Here is a 24,899-nt window from a genome sequence, read left to right as displayed (position 1 = left end):
CGTATGCACGTATGAATTGCCCACCGTATTCATGGTCTCTCCGAAATCCTCGATGACTGCTACAGAGATCGGGAATACTGTGAGTAAAAATTCATCTTTCATTTGTAATTCCATGTCACGCCTAACTTGGGGCTACTAATTGCAAATACTGTAAGCAATCCGCTCCAGAGGTTGATGTGGTAAATATAAACATGCACATGCGCCTTGCGAAACTAATACGAGGTTTATCTGAACATAAATCGACGAGTATCAAAGCGGATCTACGTATGAGAATCGGGTCCCACACCCTGAACGATGTGTGTGTTGCACAAAGTCCGCCTAGTTTACGCGTTAGAATATCATAGATAAATAGACACGGGAAATAAATGAGTGGCTATTTATTTCAAGGCTCGCCGATCGAGTTACTCGAGGATTTTATCACGATTCCGAAATTGAGTGAAATTCGAATCGACGCAAAATTTGAACCAACTTTACCGAGACGTAGAACGCGCTTCGAGAAGTGAAAAAAAAATTTGCTCGGAATAGCTAGCCACCTTTAAGGCGAGCTGACTCAGTAATGGTGATACAATAGCTCCTTTGAGTATTGCCAGCAATTTAACCATGACCTTTTGGAGTGACACGCGCTTGTGCAAACTGTCCATTATACGTGATCCCTGCCCAGTTCAAAAACATATTCGATAACGCGTATACCATTCGATTAGACATCGGTGTCCGACGCCTCTGGGCTGAACGGAAATAAGAAATGTCCAAGGTATAAAAATTAATGAGCCTCGAAGCGATCGAGCAGTTGATTTGGGTCGCTCGTAGGATAGGAGGAGGGATCGCCGATCCGTTAATAGTTAAAAAAAATTATTCCACCGACCAGTAAGAATGAACGAAAAGAAAACGAAATAATCGTGACAACGTGATGAAATTAAATTGCAGTCAGAACATTGACTCGAAATATTATCAATCGAGGATTACAAAATTTATGAAACGCAGAAGCAATTATACATTGGTGAAAAATCTGTCCAACTGCGAACTAATTGATACCTGTACAGTCCGATGATTAACGACCTATGACTGAGCAAACAATTTGACAATTTGTCAAACATTACGGCGATGGCGTTTAATATTTTTTTTCAAAATTTTTTTTACTAAGCCTTGTGCTTGGGGGTCTAGCGAATTTAACGAATACTTGGCTAACAAGAGCATGTAAAGTCCGTATACCGATACTTGTGATAATGGCAGACCACATAATCGAAGCATTTACCAGCAGCAGTTGCGCAATTCGTAACAAGTATTCGATGTTGTATTATAAACTTTCGTAGTTCTGGGTGGGTATAATGAACGTTAGGAAGGCACGTAAAGTGCAAACGTAAAGTACTGCTACGTACCTATCAATCATTTCGATGGTAATCTATGAAGGAATTATACCTCATTATATCTGATCCGACCGTTGGGTACGAGTAACTTTTTTTTTTTTTTTACTTTAATTAATTTTCAGTAGTTCCGCGAAGTATTTCGCAATTTAACGCATTTACAGAAATTCCTTATCGCGTGAAATAACTACGACAGATATTATTCAATGTTTCATTCTTTATTTACAAAATTCATATACTTATCTGTAATTAAATGTACAATACATGACAATGAGAGTTTGGTTAATAATTTATATACAGTATAATAATTGAAGACTGGACTGATCGATAACTTGATCTACGACAAGATTTGCGCAAATGCATACGAATTATATATATAATTGCTCAAAAAAATTATGTGAAAAAAAAGATCAATAAATCAAATTGAGCCAAAGTATAATAATTCGAAAAACACATACTTGTGTCAGAATTTTCGTCACTATTTTGGTTATCAGTCAAGATCCTGATTTCACTGGCATCGTATAATATATATGTATATATATATATATATATATATATATATATATATATATATATATGTGTGTGTGTGTGTGTGTGTGTGTATAATTTAAGGTGATTACATGTGTACGCGGTAATAATACTAATAATAATAATAATTATTATTATTATAATAATGATAACAACGATTGGGTATCCTACGTTAAATGTATATCGTCGTCTGCATACATATTTCTATTTACAAGTCATACGTATACGTGTAGAAAAGTTACGAAACTACGGAGCGATGGTGGGAAACGATGGATGAAATAATTTTCTTTTTACTGGTTGATCGATGCCATTGCCTGATACACGTCGAGGTCTCGCCGAATAAACGAGAGCAAGAACTGAAGTGGCAGAGGTGAGTGCAGACCAGCGATGGAGTGAAGTGTAAAAAAGAAAAGAACGGAAATGAAAAAAGAAAAGTGAACAATAATTATGTGTGTACACCTACGTGTATAGCAATGATCAGGACGCCGGTACGCGGATGTAAATACCATAAGGCTGTGGCTCGCATGGTCCTGTCAAAAAATGACAATAGAATTTATTCAAATCAAATAATGACACGGCCGTCTCCGTTTCCGCCTTTCGAGGCTACTCCGCATAGGTTCCCTCGCCTCTAATAACACTGCTAATGAAACATTCACGTTCGCGGGATCGCATGCATGCGTGCACGGCGGATGAGAATAATCGCCTTCGGTCCAGGCCGCTCCCTCGCCTCGATAAATCGAGGTCAGATAAACGACGGTTGTTAAGATCGAAGATCTTATTCAAGACTGTAAAGTATAGCAATCGCAACGATTCGATCGACACTGCGGATGTCGATCGGTAATTTAAGAAACGGCGTTAGGCAAACTCCTCACCACGCTGGATACACGTCTCTCAGCACCGGAAGGATCCCTGATCCCTAATTATAACTTTCGGGTCCGAATGTAGTTATACGTGTATGTACATGTATGATTATATATATATATATATCTCGCGGCAACGATCCTACAGAAAAAAAACACACATTCGATCTAAACTGTACGCACGATACGTGAAGCAACGTCTAATCGTCTAACCGACGAACGGATAACCCGGATATCCAACCGCGGGTGGGAAATAACCCGGAAAAGCTGGTACCGTCGGCTGGATAGGGACTGTCGATGTCACGTAGGTCGTGACCGCGGTGGGGACGACCCTCGTTGAGAACAAGGTCGTGAAGGCTGTCTTCGCGCCGAAGGTAAGTCTGAGCACCCTGGAGTCGGAGACGGTCGCCAGGGTCTGAGTCACTATCGGAGCCGTGGTCACGGTGAACTGGGGCTGCTGTTGCTGGGGCTGCTGGAAGAGCTGCTGGGGCACCTGGGGTACCTGGGGTACCTGGGGCACCTGGGGCACCTGGGGCAGGAGCGGGGCGATGGTCGACGTGCCGTACTCGTAGGTGGTCTTGGGTACGGTACCGACGGGCCTCGAGAGGGTCGAGAATATGGTGTTTCCCTTGCTGACGAGCGGGATAACGTGGGACTCGTAGAGGGTCTCGACGACGACGACTGGCCGCGAGGTTGTTATCACCTGGGGCTGAGGCTGGCCGAAGTACTTGAGCAGAGCGAGCTGCTGGGCTTGTTCCGGACTGAGTTGAGGCTCCATCGGGGATGGGTGAGCCTCCTGACCAGCCTTGGTCTTTCCGGCTGAATCCCCGTGGCGGAAGGGGTTCAAGTCAGAGTCAGAGTCGGACGGGGGTGCGACGCGTTTTAATATATCATCGTCGTCCCTGTCGTCGTCGCCGAAGTCGAGCTCCAGGTGAAGCTCGCTTCCAGCCTCGTCAAGCCGGGAGTTGAACTCGTTGAGAGTTTTGCTCGGTATGAACTGGTACAGCTCCATCGGCGGCAGCGTCTTCGTGGCCGTTACCACCCTGGCGATGTGGTAGGTCTGGACCAGAGTCAGCTTCGTCGTGTTACCATCCGCCACCACCGGCAGAAGGTGGGTCTTGAGGAGCGTTTGAGTCGTCGAGAAGGTCTCGGTTATCGTCTCCAACGGTGGCGTCGCCTGACCTGGGTCGAGGGATATCGCCGGAAGTGTCGCCACGGACGAATCCAGGGGAAGAGTCGTTTCGTACGCCGCGCCAGTGTTGGCTAGAATGTTCTCCGTTAGTGGCTCCGACGGGTTTACCGACGGCGATGCTTCCGCCGTTGCGAAACTCTTCTTCACCGTCGAAGTCACCGTCACGTACCGAGTGTTCCTCTGCGTTCCAACCTTCGCGTCGTTCGAGGGAATGAAAAAATCGTCATTCGTGTACATTTTGCAATTTTATATTTTTTAACCGCGGGTGAATTTGCATTCGAGGATCGTTCGAAGACACGGGTGAAAAGCGATGCGTTCAAATAAGTTTATGAATTTTTATTATTTTTTATTATTATTATCGAAATTTCAATGTAACGCTAAAGATCTTGGGCTACTTTTGAACGTGATCATACAACGCTGACTTTTAGCACACTTTCTACTTTATTCGATGAAAGTTTGTGAAAGAGGACGCGCCTTACGGGCGAATATTCGGAAAATATATCACCAAGAAATAGGAAATATTTTGGGTAACGAGGTTTTCAAAGTTTGAAACTGCTCACCTGGAATGTATAAGGCGATTTGATGGTGGCTATTTCGAAGTAAACGTCGTTGAAATCGGCCGGCGTCGATATCTCGACATTGATAGTTTCAAGCGGAAGGATTTGCGGTTCCTGAACGGCGTCTCCGTCATCCTCGGATTCTCTGGCCTCAGGCTGCTCGTCCTCGACAGTTGTTTCTTGTTCCTGTATCTTTTTCTGGCTGATCTGGATCTGTCTGTTATCTTTATCGTCAACGACGACTTCTTGGACCTGGACACTGGCTTCCGGCGTCAAGGGCTTCTCGATGTCATCTTCAACCTGCTTGCGGATCGCAATTCGTGGTTTAGGGGTCGTCTTGTATGACCACCTGCCTGGTGCCCTCGGGAACTTTACCTTTGGTGAATTGTTCGATGACGAAGACGACGATGATGAGGATGACGACTCGATTCTCGCTCTATTCTGCTTCGCTGGAGGACTGGGCTGATTACTTGGCCTGAAACCGTTTCTACGTCGAGTTACTGGTGCTTCGCTAGTCGTCGTCGTCGTGATTTGACTTCTGTTCCTGAAAGTATCCCGAAGCAGACCAGACTCGAAGTGAGACTAGGGTCGTCGACCGTTCTCTGTTCCGTGTTCGTGTACGTGTACGTGTTTGTTTGTTTGGGTATTGGTTTCCATATCGTGCGCGATTCAGTTTGCAACGTTACAATTATTGTTATCAAATGCAAAGTGTAACCTCGTGTCATGTTTCCTGGATCCGTGTAATCACGTGTCGATCGATTACCTGTAACCGGGTCTTCCGGCCGCTGGTCGATTTTTCCCGGACGATCTCTGCGTGGAAATTTGTTCACCGCTCTCGGAATCCTCGGGAAGCTTGTTGTTACGGAACTTGGGACGGTGTTGATTGTTGCTCGAATGACGCCGAGAAGTCCTTATGTTAGTACCTGTTCGGTGCACAGAGAATAGAATTACAGGTTTTATCCGGCCCGGCATCAAACCGTAATGCCCAACCGCACTTGTTACCCGGTTTTCTCCGTATTACAATCAAACGTCCTCGTACTCGTTGAAGATATATTTATTTTTTTTTCTTCCCACGAAACGAGTCACGCTATCCGTACAAGATCGACGCAATACAATTGCAACACAAGTATACACTCCTCAAAATCTTACGCAAGGTTTTCGGACTCAACTAAATCCCGGAATATTTGCGAAAATAGTGAAAAACGGGATTCTTTATTTTCATCACGTTCGCATCAATCAGCGAAGGATGGATATTCACCTGACTGAGCGTTGAGGATGCTTTCGGGCGAAAGTCCCGGCGAGTCGTCCTGAAGTGTCGGGGTCGGCTCGAGTTGAGGTCTCGGCTTGCCGTGCTGAGGTCCGATGGTTTTCAAAATCCTGTGGGAATTGGTGGGCCTGATTTTACCCTCCGGCTGCTGGACGCCACCCAACACGCGCGATGAACTCTGTAGTACCTGGGCGTACTTTCCATTGATGTAAGTACCTATGACGTTGGTCTCGTGGACGGTGGTCAAACCATCCTTGACAATGGTGCCTCCCAGTTTCGTTACCAAACCGGTTGGGTTGTCCTTGGATCGTCTAGCCGTGGGCCTTGGTTTCGCCTGATGTTTCGAAGATGGTCTCAAGTTTATAAGCTGAAACGTAACAGACCTACCTCAATCGGGATTCTTGGAAGCATTTGATAATCGTCGGTTTAAGGACCGCGAATAAACGCGCGCGCTTCACCGGTAGTCAAAAGTAAACGATTCGAGTGCCTGACACCAAGTTTTGCAACAATCGGGAAGCGATTTGTACGCACAGTGCGAATCGGTATTATCGTACTATTCATCGTCACCTCGAAATGCAGACTCTTTTGCACACCCAACATTTTCAGATTTTTCGACATGACCCGTGTTAATTATATATTCCATTACACCCGGGTGTTGAATATTTCATAGTTTCTAACATAGCGGCGCCGGTTTTCAGTATATGTAGGTACAGAATGTGTGACACGCAACTTTCCCTTTTTCGCATCAATTAAATCCGTTTGTGAAAGTAATTCATATTCTGTATATAATACACTATACGTTATACCTTATCGCACCCTCGAGACGTTTATTACACAGTTGACTCGCGCGTACTGTAAATTTCATTGAAAACAAAAAAAAAAAAAAAAGAGTCGAGATTGTTTGAAGTTATTGTACAGTAAAGAGAAACAGTGTGTCGAACATTAAAATGGAGGTGATAAAAATTGTTGAACCATCCGCGATGTCTTTGATTTTAACGGATGGAGGATTTGTATCGTTAGGCGTAATTATTTAAGATATAAATCATTCCCACAACGATCATCCGAAACTGGCGATACGGTAAAATAACAACGAAGCTACTTCATTAGCGCCTCGTACTCCTGACTCGCATTACATCGTGTGCGTTCGTAATTATTACAAGCATAGAGCGTGTCGCGAAGGACTTTTAACAAGCTTGCGTGTCAAATTGCCAAACTTAAATAACGCACGCCCCGCGTCCTTGGAGCGAGTAGCGATCGTAAAAGGAAGCATATAGTATTTGAAAGAAACGTGGTCGCGAAGAAGAGAGAAAACACAAGTGTACGTGCAAACGTGAAATAAAATAAATGAGACGAGACATTAATATGGTTGCGAGTTTCTTTGTACCAATCCAGCGATAGCGAGATAAGCCCGTTGCCTTTGACTTCAAAATTCAATGGGTTTCATTTTGCGAGCTGCCCTGACTTACATAAAAAAGAAATATATCTGCATGTATACGTGTATACACAATATTATAATAATGCAACGAGCGACGTTCCCTTCTCTCGATTCGTATGCTTTCATACGTGCCTCACATCTGTACATGTGTGCATGCATATACGTATGTAATCATTGTACTCGTATTGGCTGGTTATTGCACAACCTTGAGTAGAGCGAGATTCGTTTGTACTCTGCGGATTAATTAACCGGTGTGTAGGTACCTGTATAAATTATATTACACTAATATTCGTGCGGGGAAAAACGGGGATACGATTCTGCACAAACCTTGTAAGTTTCGTCGACGCTCTGCGTCGGTTGTTTTGACAGGAAGTCGTACTCAGGCTCGGCTAAATTGTTCTTGACAACGTTTGGCACCTCGTTGACCGGCCGGACTTCCACAACGCTCGAAACTACGGGGCTGTTCGTAACAACGTCCACCCGAGTCTTCACACTCTGTAATTTCCGCAAGCACGTGTTCTCCTCGTTACGTAATTCCTTATTTTTAAGTACCATAATGCCTGGATCCAACAAACTTGTACAAACGATAAATCGTTTACGTCCTTGGGTGATAAAGATAAAAAATATGCGTAACCTCATAAAGGTGCAGCCTGAAGGAGTCACGCGTCACGATTTTTCTACCGCGAAAATTTTTCTTTTCGACGATTACCGCGGTTCAATTTCCGCCGTGTAAACGCGAAAATTCATTCGCAACGCCTTGTGGAATCTCTAATTTTTCATAAAAATTACAACGGATTGCGGTTTACTCGCAAAAATACTTCGGATAAAAATTCTGCTGTTGCGCAATCGACGGAAAAATATTTCGGGAACAATCGCGGATCAGTCGTCGGGTTTTGTGACGAAAAGAAATATCCCGATTCGTGCCTTCTTGTTGTTGAAACGCGTACTAATTTTAAAAGAACAATTAGCCTCGGTTAACCGCTTGATCCGCTGATTATATACAAAGGCACGCGGCTGATTCGTTGTCGAGGATGGCATGACGGAACGACGAGTAAAAATTTTCGAGTAACGCGGTTGGTTTTTACCGCAATCGAAATGAATCGCGTCTATAGCTTTAAAATCTGCTGAGCGTAATAAAGAGAAAAGAAATGCGTCATACATGTTTAAAATACCATAATTTATATATTCACCTCACGTTTCGCCGGCACCAGGTTGTCTTCGGAATTCTTCACGACCTTCTGTTTGATAACCGAGTTTACGACGATCTTGGTTTCCTTAACCTCTTGTTTTTTCGTCTCTTCACGCGATTCGCTCTTGTGAGTTTTGCTGGGTTGGATGTCGGGTACTTTTTTTGAACTTTCCGCCGGCTTTGTTTGAATCGGTTGCGCTTGCGACTTGACGACAGTTTTCTCTGGCTTGTTTCCCTCTGAAAGAAGGCGCGCGTTAGCGCATTTCTCATTTTCAAACCACACGTGATTATACTGATCGGTATGAAACAAGTTTTTCACCCCGCAGCGCGAATGGGTGGAAAAAAAACCTGCCGGCTCACAATCCGCAATACCGTTTCTATAAGGCTCTGTACTTTTCTATATTTAATTGTAAAAAGTACTTATTACGACAGCAACCCGAGCCGGCAAGCTCATGGTATTTATTACGAGAATCTTATGCGATCAGTTAAACTCACGACTCGTACTTCTTTCTACTTATATATATATATAAAGAATTATCGAAGACAGAGATTCGTGTAAATTGGAAGAATTGCGGATCTGATATTCTTTGCAAATTTACAGTCGCGTTTTATTCCGTCGCGTCGGTCAGCCCGAAAACAACCGCTACATCGTATAACGGAGAATTGGTATTGCTGCGTTACTTTTAAACTTCTGATCGTGTATCCAACGCACAAGTTGTGCGGAGAATATGAATGAAGCAAGCAGGATATAAAAGAGGCAAAAACTACCGCCTACGTGTATCTGTTTCATACTGTTTAGCCGTCGTCGCTTCCTTCGTCGATTTCCCGTTCTATTGCGTAATCTATTTCCTAAATCATTACAGAATTGAAATAGTAATTTTATTTTCACCGCAATGCACGCGATGCTTAATGTTTTTGCAAGATATTATCTTACGACGTTTAATTTCCCGCGCAGCGGCAATGCAGCGAACAAAGCAACCGAGATGAAACGAAAAACAAGTAATGAAAAAAAGGGAGATGAACATTCTCAACGAGTGACTCGACAGCCGCGAGTTATATATATGCTTGGAAAATAAACTCGCGAAACGTTTCGCTCGAACACCTCGAGAGCATCTCGATGCAGGTATTTACGAAGAAAGGATTTTTGAGTCCTTGAAATTGAACGTATGTGCAAAAATCGAGAGGCAGACGAGCCAGCAGAGTTTCAATTCTACGAGATAAATTATACGTCTGCAACAAAGATCGTAGAGTTATCCCATTCAGGGAAGTTTTTATTGCTGTACTTAAAACGAGAAAATGCGTTATTTTTACTCACCAGGAGGAGCACTGTTGGGACTGAAAACCATCACTGTGTTTCCAATGGTCGTCGTGAAGTCGAGAAATCCGTAAACAGTCTGCGTGAGCAATTCATTTTTTGGTGGTGCTGCTGGTACTTGCGTCGCAGCCACTGGCGAATTTCCGGTATAAATTTGAGCCAAGGTTTGAGCAACTGGAAAACGAGAAGACAACGAGGTGAAGTCAATGAATCGGTAATGCGGATAAACGAGGAAAGTCGATATTCTTCACTTTCTTTCTCGGCACAAGGTATTATCCACAATCATCATCACCATCATTTTCACTTAATACCTGCTCCTGGGATCAAGTTAATCTTCTCACGATTGGATTCATACTCTGTATAACGTAGCTGTACCTACATATACCTGTATATATATATATATATATATATATATATATACACGCACATGCTTCGTAATCTTGGTACAATAATTATTGTTAAATGGCTTGTCTTTCCCACAGCTACAAGCGACTTTCCAACATATAGGCATATCCATTATACATATTATGGTGTTGCTGCAAGGCAAGGACGCTGCATTATATTGCAACGAGAAAAACTAGGCAGTTATAACAAACAATATAATTATGCGAAAAACTAATATCGTCTATCCGTTGACATGCAGGTATAGAGTCAGTGCTGATTATTTCTTTTTTTTTTTTTTTCTTTTTTCAAAATCCGCTGCAACCCTATTGGTAATATCCTCCCGCGGCAAGATTTTATAATTAAAACGGAAATTAAATATATCGGATTATAAATTATCGAGTTGATTGAAATTGGAGCACGTTACGTATCGAACCGATACACACATAATTTAGTAACACCTTGACAGTAATCGAATGAAACGTTCGCCAGGCTGGCCTTGCGATAGACAATTATTATTGAGGGTATCTCTATCCAGCATGTGGGGAAAGTGTCAGGATTTGGCAACATCAAGTGCAGGCTCTATATAATCAGGAAAAATGACCAAAGCGTTTTGAGATCACGTTCGCAATTTAGCACCAGTCTTATTTTTTTGATTCTTCGATTCGGAACGCGGGTCGTCACCGCAACAGCGACGGAGAGAAACCGTTAAATTGAACGTGATCTTGAATACGTTGAGATACAAAAACGAAAAAAAAAGTACGAATATAATAAATTAGTATGCTTCTTTTAACGTACGGAATTAGCATGGCCAATACTGCAGTTACTGTTGCTTCCGATGGTCAAGGTTCGCAATAAGAGGCTTCGGCAATGTCAATTTTACGGCTATACCTATCGCAACAGCCTGAAGCGTTTTTTTAGAATTTATCGCGAAGAGTGAAATAATCCCACGCCACGATACGCGGTATACGCACGAGACCAATTCCCGCCTGGCAATAAATAGTTAATAAAAATTGATGTGTTCGGATGTGTGCGTTACGTGTAATATATACACATACATTTATTTATATACCCATATATTTACTCACCGCAAACGAGGAATGCGATCAAGACAGCGTATCTCGAAGCCATGGCGCTCATCAATCGGATGTCATCGCACGCAAATGCCCGAATTTAGCCAACTGAAAGCAACAAGTATATTGGTAGAAATATTTATTATATCAGCCGTGCCGCATGTAACGTTGCGTCCGTTGATTCGGGAATGAAAATAAAATTTTCAAGCCTTCGTATCACGAACAGGTACATATATATATAGAAACTTTCTCTACAACGAACTTCGACATGAATTATAGAATTCACTGACGAATTCCGGACTCGCAAATTATTTCCGCGTCAAGTAGCTCCGACTTTTTTTATGGGACTTTTCATTCTTTCGGTATTTTTTTGCCGTTTCTTTTTATAAAATTTTTATGCGCGGCTTTAACCCTTCGATAATGCGTCAAGGTCCAAGATGTAAATCGGTACGGATTTAAAAGAATGACACGGAAGATAATCGCAGTGTTAACGTAATTAACGTGCGGTTGTATCGAAACTTGAAAAAAAAAAAAAAAGAAACAAGAGGAAATTTACACGTTTGCAGTAATCGTTGACATATCCAAAATCCACTCACATACGCGAAGATAAAATATGAAAGTAATCTAACGCGTGAATTCTTACCGCATCTATCAAGGAGGTGGAGTAATATAAATCAGTGTACAATCTTTATCTTTGTTCATTCGAATATTATAACCATCAAGCCTTTCTCCGCGTTGCAGCGGTTAAATGCGTACCTACATAATGCCCGGTTGTGTCTAGTATATTATATATTTCGTAAGACGGCAAATAAAGAATTCTATTCACCGCAGTTATAGGCGTGATTTAGCCAGGTCAATTCAATTTCAATTATAAACATCTTGCTACAAGAGTTCGCGTTACCTTAAGTTTAATTTCTTAGTCGCGGTTCAGCATTACGATATGTATGTATGCATACAGCGGCATACGTAATAATTTGAACGAAAACGAAGACGAGGAAAAGACGTATGAAAGTGAAATGCTGGAAAATAAATATAAAACGTAAGGTGTCCCGCGGTGTGTTTTCAAGGTGACCGTAGAAAAGCAAATAATTGATAAAAATTTTTAAAAAATTAGTGTGTGAATATATTTTCTGACCATCCACCTGATACCGCGATTTTTATGTTTAAAATATACGTAAGTATTTCGCTTTTCTATTTTCGGATCAGACAGTTGTTGACGTAAATTACGTAAGGCACGCTATCGATATGTCTATACATACCTAGAAACAGGACAATCGTAAGAAGCGAGAGGTGTAATGCTCCGAAAAACCGAGGCAAGGCACGAGCGAGGAATGAGTAATTTTTTATCGTCTTTTAGGGTACATACGTTCGAAGTCTGTTGACTGTAAGCTATGCCCAAGAATTAAGTCATAGAAGCGCTTCTTTGAAGAACCGACGTCCAGCCGCCTTTCGATGGCTGAAAACGTGTACCAATACCTATAATAAGTATGTAAGTTACATGCGGTACAGAGAGAACGAACGAATAGGAATTCTAAAGCTCCGCGAACGTGAAGTGAATGCCTTTGAGCGTGTGTATAATGTACGAAACCGATTGCAAAATCCACGCATATACCCTCGATCTATACATACTTGTACTTGTAAATATGCCTTGCATGTGCGTAATGTTATACATACACAATTAACGTTAGACGTATCGCGTGATAGAAAATGTATAATTTTCACCCCAATTTCGATTTCGATCAATTTTAGGCACCGTGCGTCTCGGTTTTCTGTGTCACGGACAGAATAGGGCTTGAATATTACATTATACCTGTACCTGCAACTGCCGAGTATGAATATCGCTAAATATAATCAAGACGCGTCGGAAGATGAAAGAAAATGAAAAATTAACCGGCCTCAAGGATGGCGATGCTTGATTTATTATTCATTACCTACACGGCTGAGTGAGGCTGATGATGCACAAGTTGAATCAGACAATTAGGCAGCCAGTCTGGTGAATGAAGAAAAATAAATACGGAATTTTTGGCTCATATCGTAGAGCCAATATCATAGTCTTGAGACGCAACGTCGGTTTCGACTGTATCATTCAACGCAATTTTCGTCCGACCGCAGTTACTAACCAGACGTATAATTAACTAGTATACAATACCTGATTAAACACGGGTTATAAAGAAATAGATGTGAAAAAAGTTTGAAACCGAGTGAATTTTCTCTGCGGTTAAACCGCGCGGTGACAATTACATTTTTACAGTGACACACATAATATGTATGTATAGGTATAAGTAAAAGTGTCAACGAAATTTAATGTCGGGCGCGCGACGTTGAATGACAAAAACCTATTTAAACTTATTCGGTCCAATAAGCAACTGGTTTGGCAATTCGTTGTTCGAAAGGTATAAATGTGAAGAAAGAGAATACAATGCAAACGAGAATTCTAATTCTACAGTTTTTCCCCAACTGCTGCCACTTCTCCCTTTTCCTTTTATCTCATGAATAATTACACCGCGGGCCGGATTCGAGGGAACCTTTTCGACTCGATAGCCGTTCGGAATTCATCGATGAGCTTCAAGGACGAATTTCACGGGCCGTGACCCCGAAGATCCCAGAATGCTGCCCCGAAGAATGTCACTCGGCGAGGAGGCGCGACGATTTACGTGGTAAGTATATATTGCATTGAAAAAAATTTGACAAGAAGCACGCCTCTCAACGTTCCGAGGTGAGACCGCAAGCTCAGACCTCGATAAAAGCTGCACGAAGCTGCACAACACCGGATAAATAATTTATTACGAAATCGTATCGATCGAGACACATGGCTGATGCTTGCTGCATAAGCCTCTGATCGACGAATCTCATAAGATATTCAACGAGAGATTTTTCGAGGCGAATCGATGGCCTGTGTTGTAGCTGCTCATTTGTATTGTGTCAGCCCACGTCGATATATTTTTTTTTAATCTGTTTTTAATCTTTTTTTTTCATCGCATTGTCATTTGGGAATTACACACCTATATAGTCGAGTCAATCGTGTAATTCTAGTATGCCGTTTACAAAGGGAAGGCATAAGAAATCTTTTTCTAATCGCACATGCGACGAAGGAATAATACATGTGCCAATGAAAAAAGATTCGCGATTCTATACCGTTTCCGGGTGATTGTTTTTTTACGCGTGCAGAAAAAAAAAATTCGTCCCCTCTGCTGACTCGATTTTTGCACATTATCATACGTGTACGGGCGAAGAAAAAAATATATAAATAAATAACACACGTGCGAATATTTCTATTGTATAAGTGGCTACAAATTCGTGGTTCTCTTGTATAAATTATCGGGGGCCTTGCATTTGCTTGTCGTCGACTCCACCTTACCCGCAGGCAAATCGGTAAATGGACATTGTGCAGTTAGTTTATTATGTATATACATATATATATGCAGGCAATTATTATAGTTTATGCGTGCATTAAATTGAAGCGAGTTAAAGAAGGACGTTGCGTGATCACGAAGGATTATTTAATTGCTCGATGTAATCCGTGCGGCATAAAATATATTTCCGAAAAAACCGGTAGGGGATCTAATTTGTGCGATAAATTAGAGCCGAGCCAACTGGAAAACAGCCTTTGAACTGCTTTTTTAATCCCGAGTGGAAGATCCGCATGGGCGTTGGCATAATCCCGCAATGAATAAAATAAATCAGAGGAAGTAGATAATTTACGATAAATTCCCACCGTGTTTTGGATTATTATGTAAAATTTCGAGGTCGCCGAGCAAAATTCTGAGGCAATTTAACGACCGAAATAATCGACCAGTATGAAAAGATTTATCAATTGGAATTGAAAGATATGAGGAAAAAAAATAAAAAATCAATTAATTGGAATCTGTGATAATGTTGGATAAATTTTAAGAAGATATAATTCCGTATAGAATTTCCTGTGAGTAAAACAGAGATGTAAAAATGAAATTAAATGAAAAAATCGTAAAACTTTTGTTCGCGTATAATTTACGTTAGCCTGTGCGTTTGCATATATAAATATCGACAATCGTACGCTGCAGGTTTATTATACGCAACGATTTTAAATTTATTAATACAAACAATATTACAAGGAGGCCACCGTGAGATCATCGGGTGACTTAACGTTTTATCTCCCTCAAGAATTCATAAAAGATTATGTGTGCGCGTGTGTGAGTATGTGTATTTGTACACAGGCATACCTAATGTTCGTATGTTTCAACCGTTTAGTCTTGAAAAAATATCCGCGCCGATCGATCCTAAGGCAAGACAATGGTCAATAAGGGGGAAAAATGACAACGCAAAGTACCAAATCCTTGGGAATTAAATAAATTACGCTTATAGGTATATAATATACAAGGTACTTATACGTACGCACGGTAGTCATGAGCGAGGCGAGTATTCAATTAGCAAATTGCGTAAGCACAGTTAGGCGTAAGATGTTACATAAAGAAAAAAGGATGGAATAAGAATAAAAGAAGAATCGCTATTATTGCAGTATTTTAATTGCAAGCTATCCCACGGTGCTATGTTTCGTTTAATAGATGCAGCTGTAACGTAGCCGGAGTGCAGTGAAATCGTGCTCGATTATGTTAAGATCGGATGTTTATCGGGACGATGGCTGCGAAGGCGTTTCTTAACCGTTTCAAATCGAGATCCGTTTCATGTGGTGGCGATTTTATCACCGTGGTTCACCTGTGAAATATTCGTCTTTAAGGTGTAAATTCATACGAAAATTCGCTACGGTATATAAACTACCGCGAGATATAAATATGCCAGGAACAGCTTAGCTTAGGTAGGTTTTCTAATTTTTTACGCGTATGTTTTTATACCGCAAACTATATACGCCTTCCTAAAACCATCTTCAAGGATCAGCACTAAACGAGTCAGCAATAGGCATGCGGTCATTCTTACTCCCGAATATGATCGTGTGTTACTTGGTATTAATATACTAATATTTGTTGAAAAGTTTTATGAGGCTCGAAAATTCTCGAGGCTACACTATAAGGTCTGTAGATATTTATACACTTCAAAAACTATTAACCGTACAATTTTATACACGTGGTTAAGAACCTGCATCATCCTCGCGACTATCAGAGTCACGGATAGTAACAGAATACCTATGTTATAAGAAACATACAATGTACATTACTTTCGATAACCTCGTGTAAATAATAAATTTATACGTAATTGGTGATAATTTGTATAATAAATCGATGCCATTATGGGAATAGATTTTTGTGAACGTCAATTTTTTTCATCATTTTTTATTTTATTTGTTTTTTTTTTTACTACTATACTTTATTACTATACTTTTTACTACAAATACCTAACTAATTTATACTCTAATGCGTCGATATGTTTCTCGTCTGCGCCAAACGCTTTAAAAGTTCAGTTTTCGTTGTATTTTTTCTTTGATACGAGGCAAACAGGTGTTTCTCTCAAATTCCTGAATTGCCGCCAGATGTCGCCAACTCGTTCTGAACGCTCTCGCAAGCAAGGGACTACGGAATTATACTTAGGCCCTCATGATCCCTCAGAAAATTCATTCGGTGATTGAACATACCAGGTGTCACTCTTTAAAATTACATTATACTCGATAGGATCGCCAGTTCACCTGCTAAACACAAACTTTCGACACTTAAGCGGTGATTAGTTTGATTATAAAATAAATTTTTTCTTACAGCAGGACGTTCGTTACTGAATTAACATTGTTTTCTGATTGAACGTGTGTGGTTTAATAAATAGAGTAATTTTCGGGAGAGATTTTTAAACAAAGTTCAAATTAGCGCAAGTTTTTTTTCCCCCTCCAACTGTCTAACCTACGATAACTGCTTGTGTGTGTGTGTATCAATATATTCCTCGAAAGATCTCCGAGGCAAACAATGATCGGACGAAATTCAATCAAAGAACTGCTGCAGACGTACGTTTTAACACGGTTGTAATACGTGAGTTCAAAGCACGCGCGGTTTACCTTTCACCGTTGTGTTTTCTCACGGTATTGCAACAGACGGTTGTAATCTGTTTTCTAATAATATATTGCGAGTTGTGCTCGGATAGGTGCGATGTGAGCAGCTCCAGTTTTCCCTTAACCATGCAGCTGTCACAGAGAGCAAAGAAGTAACTGCATCGCAGTAATATAAATAATTCGCAGGGTATATCGGTGATCGGACGCGAAGGCAGAGTTTGTGTGAGAACAATGCACAAGGCAATTGGGTACATAAATTTTTAGGCACAAAGTGTAAATGACTATTTTTATTCATAGGATATTTAACATCTCTTCAGATCGCTCTAGCACGCAACCTGAGAATTCCCGTATCTTGGAATTAAAGTTTAAAATGGGTATACACGCGTTATGCGGATCATAATGCGTTTAATGACTAAATAAAAACCCTGCTAGATAAATTTTTTTGAAGAAGGAATTACACGTTTCTGTCTGCACTGACTTTTCGAAGGACAAAAGTATTGATGTCACCGTTTAATGAATATCCTAGTTCTCCCTGATTTTTACTACCAACATCACTGCGGTAGAAACACTTTATAGGCAAAATATCTGATATTCCTCGGCTGTTGCCTGCAGCCGGATGATTTCTCTTCATATTCAGCACGGCGTAATCGAATTACACTGCACCCACTCCATCGAATACTAGATTAAAAATCGCAGTCATCTCTATCGAATTGAATTGTTCCAACCCGTTGGTCGTCGGTAAGAAAAAACTTCAACGGAAAAAAACGAAGAAACTAATCAGGTCATTGAATTTGAATATGGAACGACGAGCATCGCGCGGTTTTCTCGTCTCCGCGGCCGCAAAGAGTCTCGGTGTACTTACTGAGCTGTAAAGTTACTGCACAGCGATCCAGTAAACAAGACACAGAGTGAAAAAGATGAACCTGATCTTTTTGCCTCGAGGTCGAGGATCACAATGTTATGCATTGTACAATAAATTAACGAAAATTGCGACGTACCCTGTATAATAAAATGTTTTGCACCTATCACATTTCGTCCGTAGCTATAACATGACGATAAAGAGAGAATAAAAAAAAATTACCGACATTTTTTTGGAGCGCTCTTTGCAACCCAACGCCGTTTCATGCTCGGCCCACCGACAATTACTGTGCTACGTAGGATAATGACAGCGGTAAGCTTGTATATTGTACATGCCTACGCTACAACGGACAGCTAGGGTGTCAAGGCTCCGGTAATCGCTGTCCGTATGCATGTATATCTAGGTGTTTGTATGCAGTGTGCCTCCGCGGGGAAGAAATTGTTCGGCGCTTTGTCTCGGGCATGATGGGAGTGGTGGATTTATTATCTATATTGGATGGTATTCGACGTACAGCCATGGCCTCATCTTTATTTATAATAATAACAACAGCGTCAAAGACAACGGGAATAATGGCAATAGTAATGCCCTTCGCGTCACCGTAAGACATTGCGATTTTTTTCAACCGTGGGACAGACGATCGAGCTCTTTGATTCCCGCGCGATCTTCGGTTTGTAGAACTTTTATCACAATGTATCATTATTTATCGAAGAACAGGCCTTTTACCGCGGACGTGGGATGTAGGTGAAGAAAATTGCATTGACATCTGGCGTGCAGGAATAAATCAAACCATTAGTGTAACGTATTATTCAGTTTATCCTGTTAGGACGATTAGTTTCACTTTCTACCCGCGTTCCATATTTGAAAAAAAAAATAAAGAAATTTCGAAGTTAACCGTCAGCGATTCCGAATTCAAATTTCCTAATTACACCGTTTGGGACGGTTGATCCAAGCCGAGGATATTAATTGACGCTGTTGAATGAAGGCGTATACTCATCATGTGTGTACATTCAATGTGAAAGATTTTGAAACTGTAAATTGATTGTATATGCGTTACAGTTTGGTTTGCGGTACAGTAGTTGTCCTCGGCTCGCAGCGGAGCCGTTGAACTAGATTGAAAATCGCGCGGGAGATCGTGCGCGCGCCGTCTTACGCCGTTGTGAAATGTTTCATGCATGTCAGTATGCTCATAGGTGCAAGTATGCGCGTGGGGGAACCCCCTGAAACCGCGCCGAGGGCTCCGAGCAACGATCATAGGGTGCGTTCCGAAAAGTCACTGGCAGTGCTAAAAGTCCCTATATGACAGAGAAAGAGCTAATCACAAACTCGACAGTTTGTGAGTAAAAGAGATAAAAGATTGTTGGCAGTACTGGAAGCTAATTTCGGAACGCAGCCACCTGTAGTTACTTATTTACGGAGCGATGCAGGATGGCCGTATTTTCAAACCTATAATGCGAAAACTTTTTTAATCCGTATCCTCCGCGGAGGCTGGTGCAACTGCTGCGTTACGAGAGCCAACTTGCGGATATCCTAGATCAATCACCATTGCGACCGGTTTGTTGAATAACGAGCAAGGTGCTTAATCGGTTTTGCCCGGATTTGAACAAAAATTTGAATTCCAGAATCCATTTGCGCGAGCTGTTTGAATTCTCTGTTGGTTTTCAGCTTCTGAGTGAGACAAAGAAAGTCAAGGTGCTTTTGAGTAGAGAATTAATTCACATTTTAATGTCCAGCCTCTTTAATACTGCACTAAATCGCTGGAGAACCTGTTCTCAATGACCCTGTCAAGCTGGGCGTATGCATGCTCGAGGTTCACAATGACATACAATGCGTATAGGTAGGTATGTACAATATACTTGATCCTCGGAATTTGCTGCAGGCTCATTCATATGCATGCTTACGCTCTCGAGCACCCCTGGATATTCAATTGCACATGTACACTGTTGTGCATGCGTCCCATTCTCACGTCCGAGATTCCACCCACACAGAAATATTTCTAGTATATTTCACGTGGAATTTATTTACGAATTATTAACGAAAAAAGACGAATCGACTGAGCTTGTAATAATAGAAAACAATATACACAAATTTATAAAATTATCATGTTCTCAATACTGCTTTTTAAATGGTCATTAAAAATGAGGAATTTTAATCATTTTATAAAAGTTTGGAGAAGAGGAAAACTCCATCAGCCGCATTATGCTCACTGGTGAGAAGATATGGTCTCAGGAAACGAGAAATCGCGCGTTTCGCATGTCCTCGATATTCTATACGCTATTGGAGACGTTGAAGATTTCTACTTCGCAAAGATCGTTCTAACCGCCAACCGCTTAGAGTGAAGGATAACGTTCTCAATGCTCTGTTGAATTCCCATAAACACGTGTAATGGATCGTCCGTAGATTTCGTGCTTATAAGACGAAACGAGTTCAAACAAATTTGATTCAGAAAAACAACTCCATGCTGCGATTCTTGTTTTCAACGACATGCGAAATCAATCTCCAATATTTATGGTGGTGACTTTGACCCAACGGCAATATGACTCTTAGTCGGAATGAGGAACAAATTCCTATAAGCACGGGCGTTGATTTTTAATTAAAAACAAACTCGTTTTTCTAAACGAGCCAAAGTCCCCGCGGTTCGCAGTTCAAACTCAACGAAGATATTGAAAAACATTACAATAATATCGTATTGGTCTTTGTTTTCAATTCAATCGTTCGAACGCCGCAACTTGAAGAAATTCAAATATCATTCGTCTCAGCTGTGAAAAAAACGGTAAATAAAACCGCGTGGGATAAGACGAACGGTTCTCTTCGTCTAAATCGCATGCGGCACTCGCAGTAACTATAAACTGGAATAATTTATGTTATAAGATAAGAAAAATAGAACTGAAATCGCGTTCACGCTTGTAAACGTGATCCGGTCATCGGCCGAATAGTAGACCGTACACCTATAATGCGGAGGCGTTATATTATTCTTAAGGATTATTGACCAATGTCCAAGATCACGGTCAGCCTCCGCTGCTGCAGACTGTTGACCACAAATATCCGCTGTCGTTAACCCTAGCTGCGGATGACTCCGGGCACTTTCCTCCTTTGCAGTGTGCATCTCTTTCTCTTTTCAGTAGGTCCCCCAATCTCTCCGCTCCGCAGCTGAAAAGAGGAGACATCAATGCCCCCTCTCTCTTGATCGCTGCCGCAGCAGAGTTCTCTCATTAAAAGTGAAATCTCCGAGTCTCGCTTGTGTGTATTTATTATACACAAGTACAGCGCGTGTGTAGCTTAAACCGTATATATAAATAAATTTTCGGTGGATTTGCCGGCTTACATTCATTTATTATACGCATGCGTAAATATTCAGTGTGACTTATTTTTTTCTTCGATCATCGCCCGAGTTTTTTTTTTTTTTTTTTTTCTAATTCCAGACATTTGAGAAAAGACTTTTCTAACACGTATTTATAATATGCAATTGCGTTTCGTGTCAGATTTATTCCCCGTATAATTCGCATATGTGTACAAACGGTAAGTGTAATTGGATTAGAAAACAGGAAAGTTCGATATACGTATTACTGCAGCGATTGTATATAATACATAACTGTTATCGATAATGTTACCTAACTATAAACGGCAAAGGCGGTAACGCAAAGCGCCTCAATGCTCCGATGGGAATCAACGAGCCTGAAAAAATTCGCAATTAAATTTATGCCATTTTCGCAAAGCTTGCGGCGTTTAGTTTTTTTCAAATTTATAAAGATCTACAGGGGCGGTTTCATCGACAAACGATGTTTCACTAACGTCGAGTTGAAAAAGGCGATTTTAAATAAACGTTGTAAAATTGGTGATCTTGAGCAACTGCATTGCGGAATAAATACACCTCGAGTATCTATTCTAGCTGCAGGGCTTGGTAGGTCAAATCAGGGAAAAAGGAACATTCCGTTCACCTGCAGCTTGTAGGCAGCTAGTTTCACGCGCACCTGTTAAACAAACCGACTTAACTGCAGTCACGTTGCGTTCTTGGCTGCAATCCCGCGGGCAAGCTATAACTGCATACGTATATGTGTATAAATGTTCTCGTCACGTGCAGGCATTAATCGGAACTCACGTGAGCGAGGCAATAATTTTTACGTATATATAATATAATTCTGCAGTACGTAGGCGGGGGTAATCGGACGTTGTGCAGTTATCGCGATTTTAACAGAAACGCGCCTGCATGCCGCCGATACAAATATGCGTTATGGGCGGAGACGCGATCCTTGAACCGAGGAAAAATCGAAATGCCATACCGGAATTACTTATCGGCGCGAGTCTGCGAGGTGGTGAAAGCGTCAATTTACTCTCTGCAGGTATCTCGAGGCATTCCCTCTCTAGTGCACTGGATCATGCCAGCTTATGCCTGCCTTCCTTGTACATTATCTGATAATCGCGAGTAAGAGTAACGGGCGAAAATCTAGTACGTTCGACTTTTCCTGCAGAATTCTTTCGATACATAATGGAATGATAATCTGAGAAGAAAACCTTGAACGGGGTTTAGATCATTTTTAGCGACATGTGGGTGGATCGATAAAAAAAGAATAAAATTATTTTAAAATACCGAACAAGTAGATGGATTACCGTCGTTAATTTGGACTGAATATAAATAGGCGGACAAGAGGTATAAACGAACGGTACGGCTGTGGGACGTATTTGAATATTGACTAAACGATCGTCCATCATGATTACTAAATTATGTGTTCTTTGATTGAAGATTGAAGAATACTTTTTAAATACATATTATATTCGCATTGTTCAAGTGTCTGCCGGTTGTACCCTTGTTGTATGCTCACGTCATTGTTTGACTATTCGAGTTTCGAATCGACGCAGTAGGCGCGTTTGTGTTAGAAAAAAAAAATATCTCGTTAATTTCAGATTTTTTGTAGAAAGTCTACGTGACGTGAAAACGGAAATGTAAATTCACACTTTTCGTAAAGATTTACGTCCTTGTAAATACCGAGACACGGTACGAGTTTTCAACTAGTCATAAAACCGTTTGACAAAATTCTGAGAGCACGTGTAAATAAGGTGAAATTTTATGTTCCTTTTAATTAAAACTTCAGGGTTAATATCTCGAGACTAATTATCCCATCGTATAACGATGACAAAAATAATAATTAAACTCTTGGCCCAGTTGTAACAATGACATTACCATTTACTCACATGATAAATATTACTTTCACTCTCGTGGCTTACCGCATGTTAAGGGTCTGTGGGTTTAATGGTAAGCTGGCTTTGTTACTCGTATTATTTTTACACTCGTTACTGGGAGGCGGATATCCATTCTGTAAAATTGCTTGGCAAAAAATTGAACGAACACTGAGGATATTCGAAAATCTCTGTAATAAAACCGGTAAAAAATAAATTGAACGCAAATTTATTGCTGTAATTATATTCTTTGTAATTTTATCTTTTTTCGTTCCAGTTCTAATCGGTGGTACTTAACATGTTCGAGCATTATTTATGGTCACGCCAGCAAATATAACTATCAGACGAAAGTTCCGTCTTCCTCTTTTTGTTTCTTAGCGTTTACTGAAATCCTAAGCGATTCTACAGTTTCCCGCGATTATATTTATGACCGTTCCGTTCGGAAAAGAAAGCTTGTGATAACTGAAATTATCACGAGCTGTATATAATGTACAGAATCCGTCACGACTGGTTCGTTTATACAGCTCTTTCTCCTGTAACTGTGGATGTAATAATATAGCTTCAGCAGCCGAGCACGCAATTGGTATTAAATTATAAGACTCTTCCACTTTCATCTGTCGCTCTATCACTGAAACAATCTATTGCCTATGAGAGACGATACGTTTTCTTCGCGAGGTGAAATATATCTAACATCTAACCCACTCGACGTGTGTCATTAAACACTTTCTCAAAAGTTATGTAAAGCTTCTCCAACGCGGTAACAATAGCAAACGTCTGAATTTCAAGTTTTGTAATCCGTTTAGTCGGAGTTTTTTCAAATTTTTTCCATTGTAATTCCTCTACTGTAACCGATGAAAAAAATCGTTAATGCTCAGCTGGAAGTTATAGTGGAAATAAATTTAAATGTATGATATTGTATATGATTTCTTACTTTTCTTCAGCTGGTCCAAAGTGAGATGGACTCCTTCGGGAATCGCCGACACCGTTGCAATCTCGTCACCGCGATTTAACGAAAAAACTTGTAAGATAAACGACCGGAAACCAACAGTGTCTAGGTCGATAAAAAAAAACGACCGGAACCCGCACGTTAACCAGGAGGTGGAAGGCAATCGTTCTGGAGAAGACTGCGTGCAGATAGTCTGTGATTCTGGTTATGGAAGTAAAGAGTTCTCGGTATGGTACTCTTACTAGGACCAGGAGACTGAAGCAAACGAAGCGGCGCTCAGTCGCTCTCCTCGTCTTGATACCTTTGCAAATCGGTGATCACTGCGCTGAACATTCGTTGCAACTTGCCTTCGAGTGACTGGTCCCAGTCTTGTACCCTCTCTGACTAAAACTTCTTTACATTCTACGCCAACCTCGGTCAGGCTTTCACTTCACGCGCGACGAAACAGTCCCATACTCTAATGGTCCAGCGGCGGAACATGACTTAGAAAAAGACTAACGATGAGCCATTCCTTTGATACTGGAATATCCACTCTTGAATATTGCCGTTAATCCCGAACGGTCAAAGAGTTTTAACCCCTGGCAAGCAAACATCCAAACCGTAGCAATGAGCATCTCGTGGCAATGAGCGTAAAAAATATCCAGTGGAAATTAACTTCATTTAACTCGGCTTCTAATAAAGCTAGTAAGGAATTTTTTTTTCTAATTAAAGTTCAAACAATTCTGCATAAAATTGTTGTATTATGAAAGTAACTAAGTTGAACCAAAGAAATGAGAATAAACGTTGAAGGGCTTCAATC

The 24,899-nt window shown here is 41.0% G+C and overlaps 1 protein-coding gene across 4 annotated transcripts; it reads right to left on the bottom strand.

Moving 5' to 3' along the window:
• Nucleotides 1-1,956: 1,956 nt before the first annotated feature.
• LOC107223131 lies at nucleotides 1,957-24,517 on the bottom strand. Of its 4 annotated transcripts, XM_015662740.2 has the most exons (10): nucleotides 24,086-24,514; nucleotides 11,174-11,266; nucleotides 9,705-9,878; nucleotides 8,391-8,626; nucleotides 7,528-7,695; nucleotides 5,757-6,132; nucleotides 5,262-5,421; nucleotides 4,874-5,042; nucleotides 4,502-4,798; nucleotides 1,957-4,133 (listed from the first exon to the last, which is right to left on the bottom strand). In XM_015662740.2, the coding sequence occupies exons 2-10, from the start codon at nucleotides 11,223-11,225 to the stop codon at nucleotides 2,958-2,960; spliced, it is 2,808 nt and encodes a 935-aa protein (XP_015518226.2). In that variant the 5' UTR covers nucleotides 11,226-11,266; nucleotides 24,086-24,514; the 3' UTR covers nucleotides 1,957-2,957. The 4 variants fall into 4 exon arrangements, with proteins under 4 accessions (XP_015518226.2, XP_015518219.2, XP_015518210.2 ...); XM_015662733.2 differs by having other exon boundaries at nucleotides 4,502-4,973; nucleotides 24,086-24,516; XM_015662724.2 differs by having other exon boundaries at nucleotides 4,502-5,042; nucleotides 24,086-24,513.
• Nucleotides 24,518-24,899: the final 382 nt, after the last annotated feature.

Source organism: Neodiprion lecontei, chromosome 6 (assembly GCF_021901455.1).
Source record: "Neodiprion lecontei isolate iyNeoLeco1 chromosome 6, iyNeoLeco1.1, whole genome shotgun sequence".
In the NCBI taxonomy this organism is placed as follows: domain Eukaryota; kingdom Metazoa; phylum Arthropoda; class Insecta; order Hymenoptera; family Diprionidae; genus Neodiprion; species Neodiprion lecontei.
The sequence above is the reverse complement of the archived record's forward strand: the minus strand, read 5'-3'. Positions and strand labels throughout refer to the sequence as shown.

What these genes read in the sequence shown, in the direction of transcription:
- LOC107223131 (XM_015662724.2), bottom strand. Translation starts at nt 11,225, where the DNA reads ATGAGCGCCATGGCTTCGAGATACGCTGTCTTGATCGCATTCCTCGTT. An exon ending in TGGTGCCGGCGAAACGTGAG is followed by an intron (nt 7,696 to 8,390) that starts GTGAATATATAA and finishes CGGAAATTACAG; the next exon opens with AGTGTGAAGACTCGGGTGGA. An exon ending in AATCGCCTTATACATTCCAG is followed by an intron (nt 4,134 to 4,501) that starts GTGAGCAGTTTC and finishes AACGACGCGAAG; the next exon opens with GTTGGAACGCAGAGGAACAC.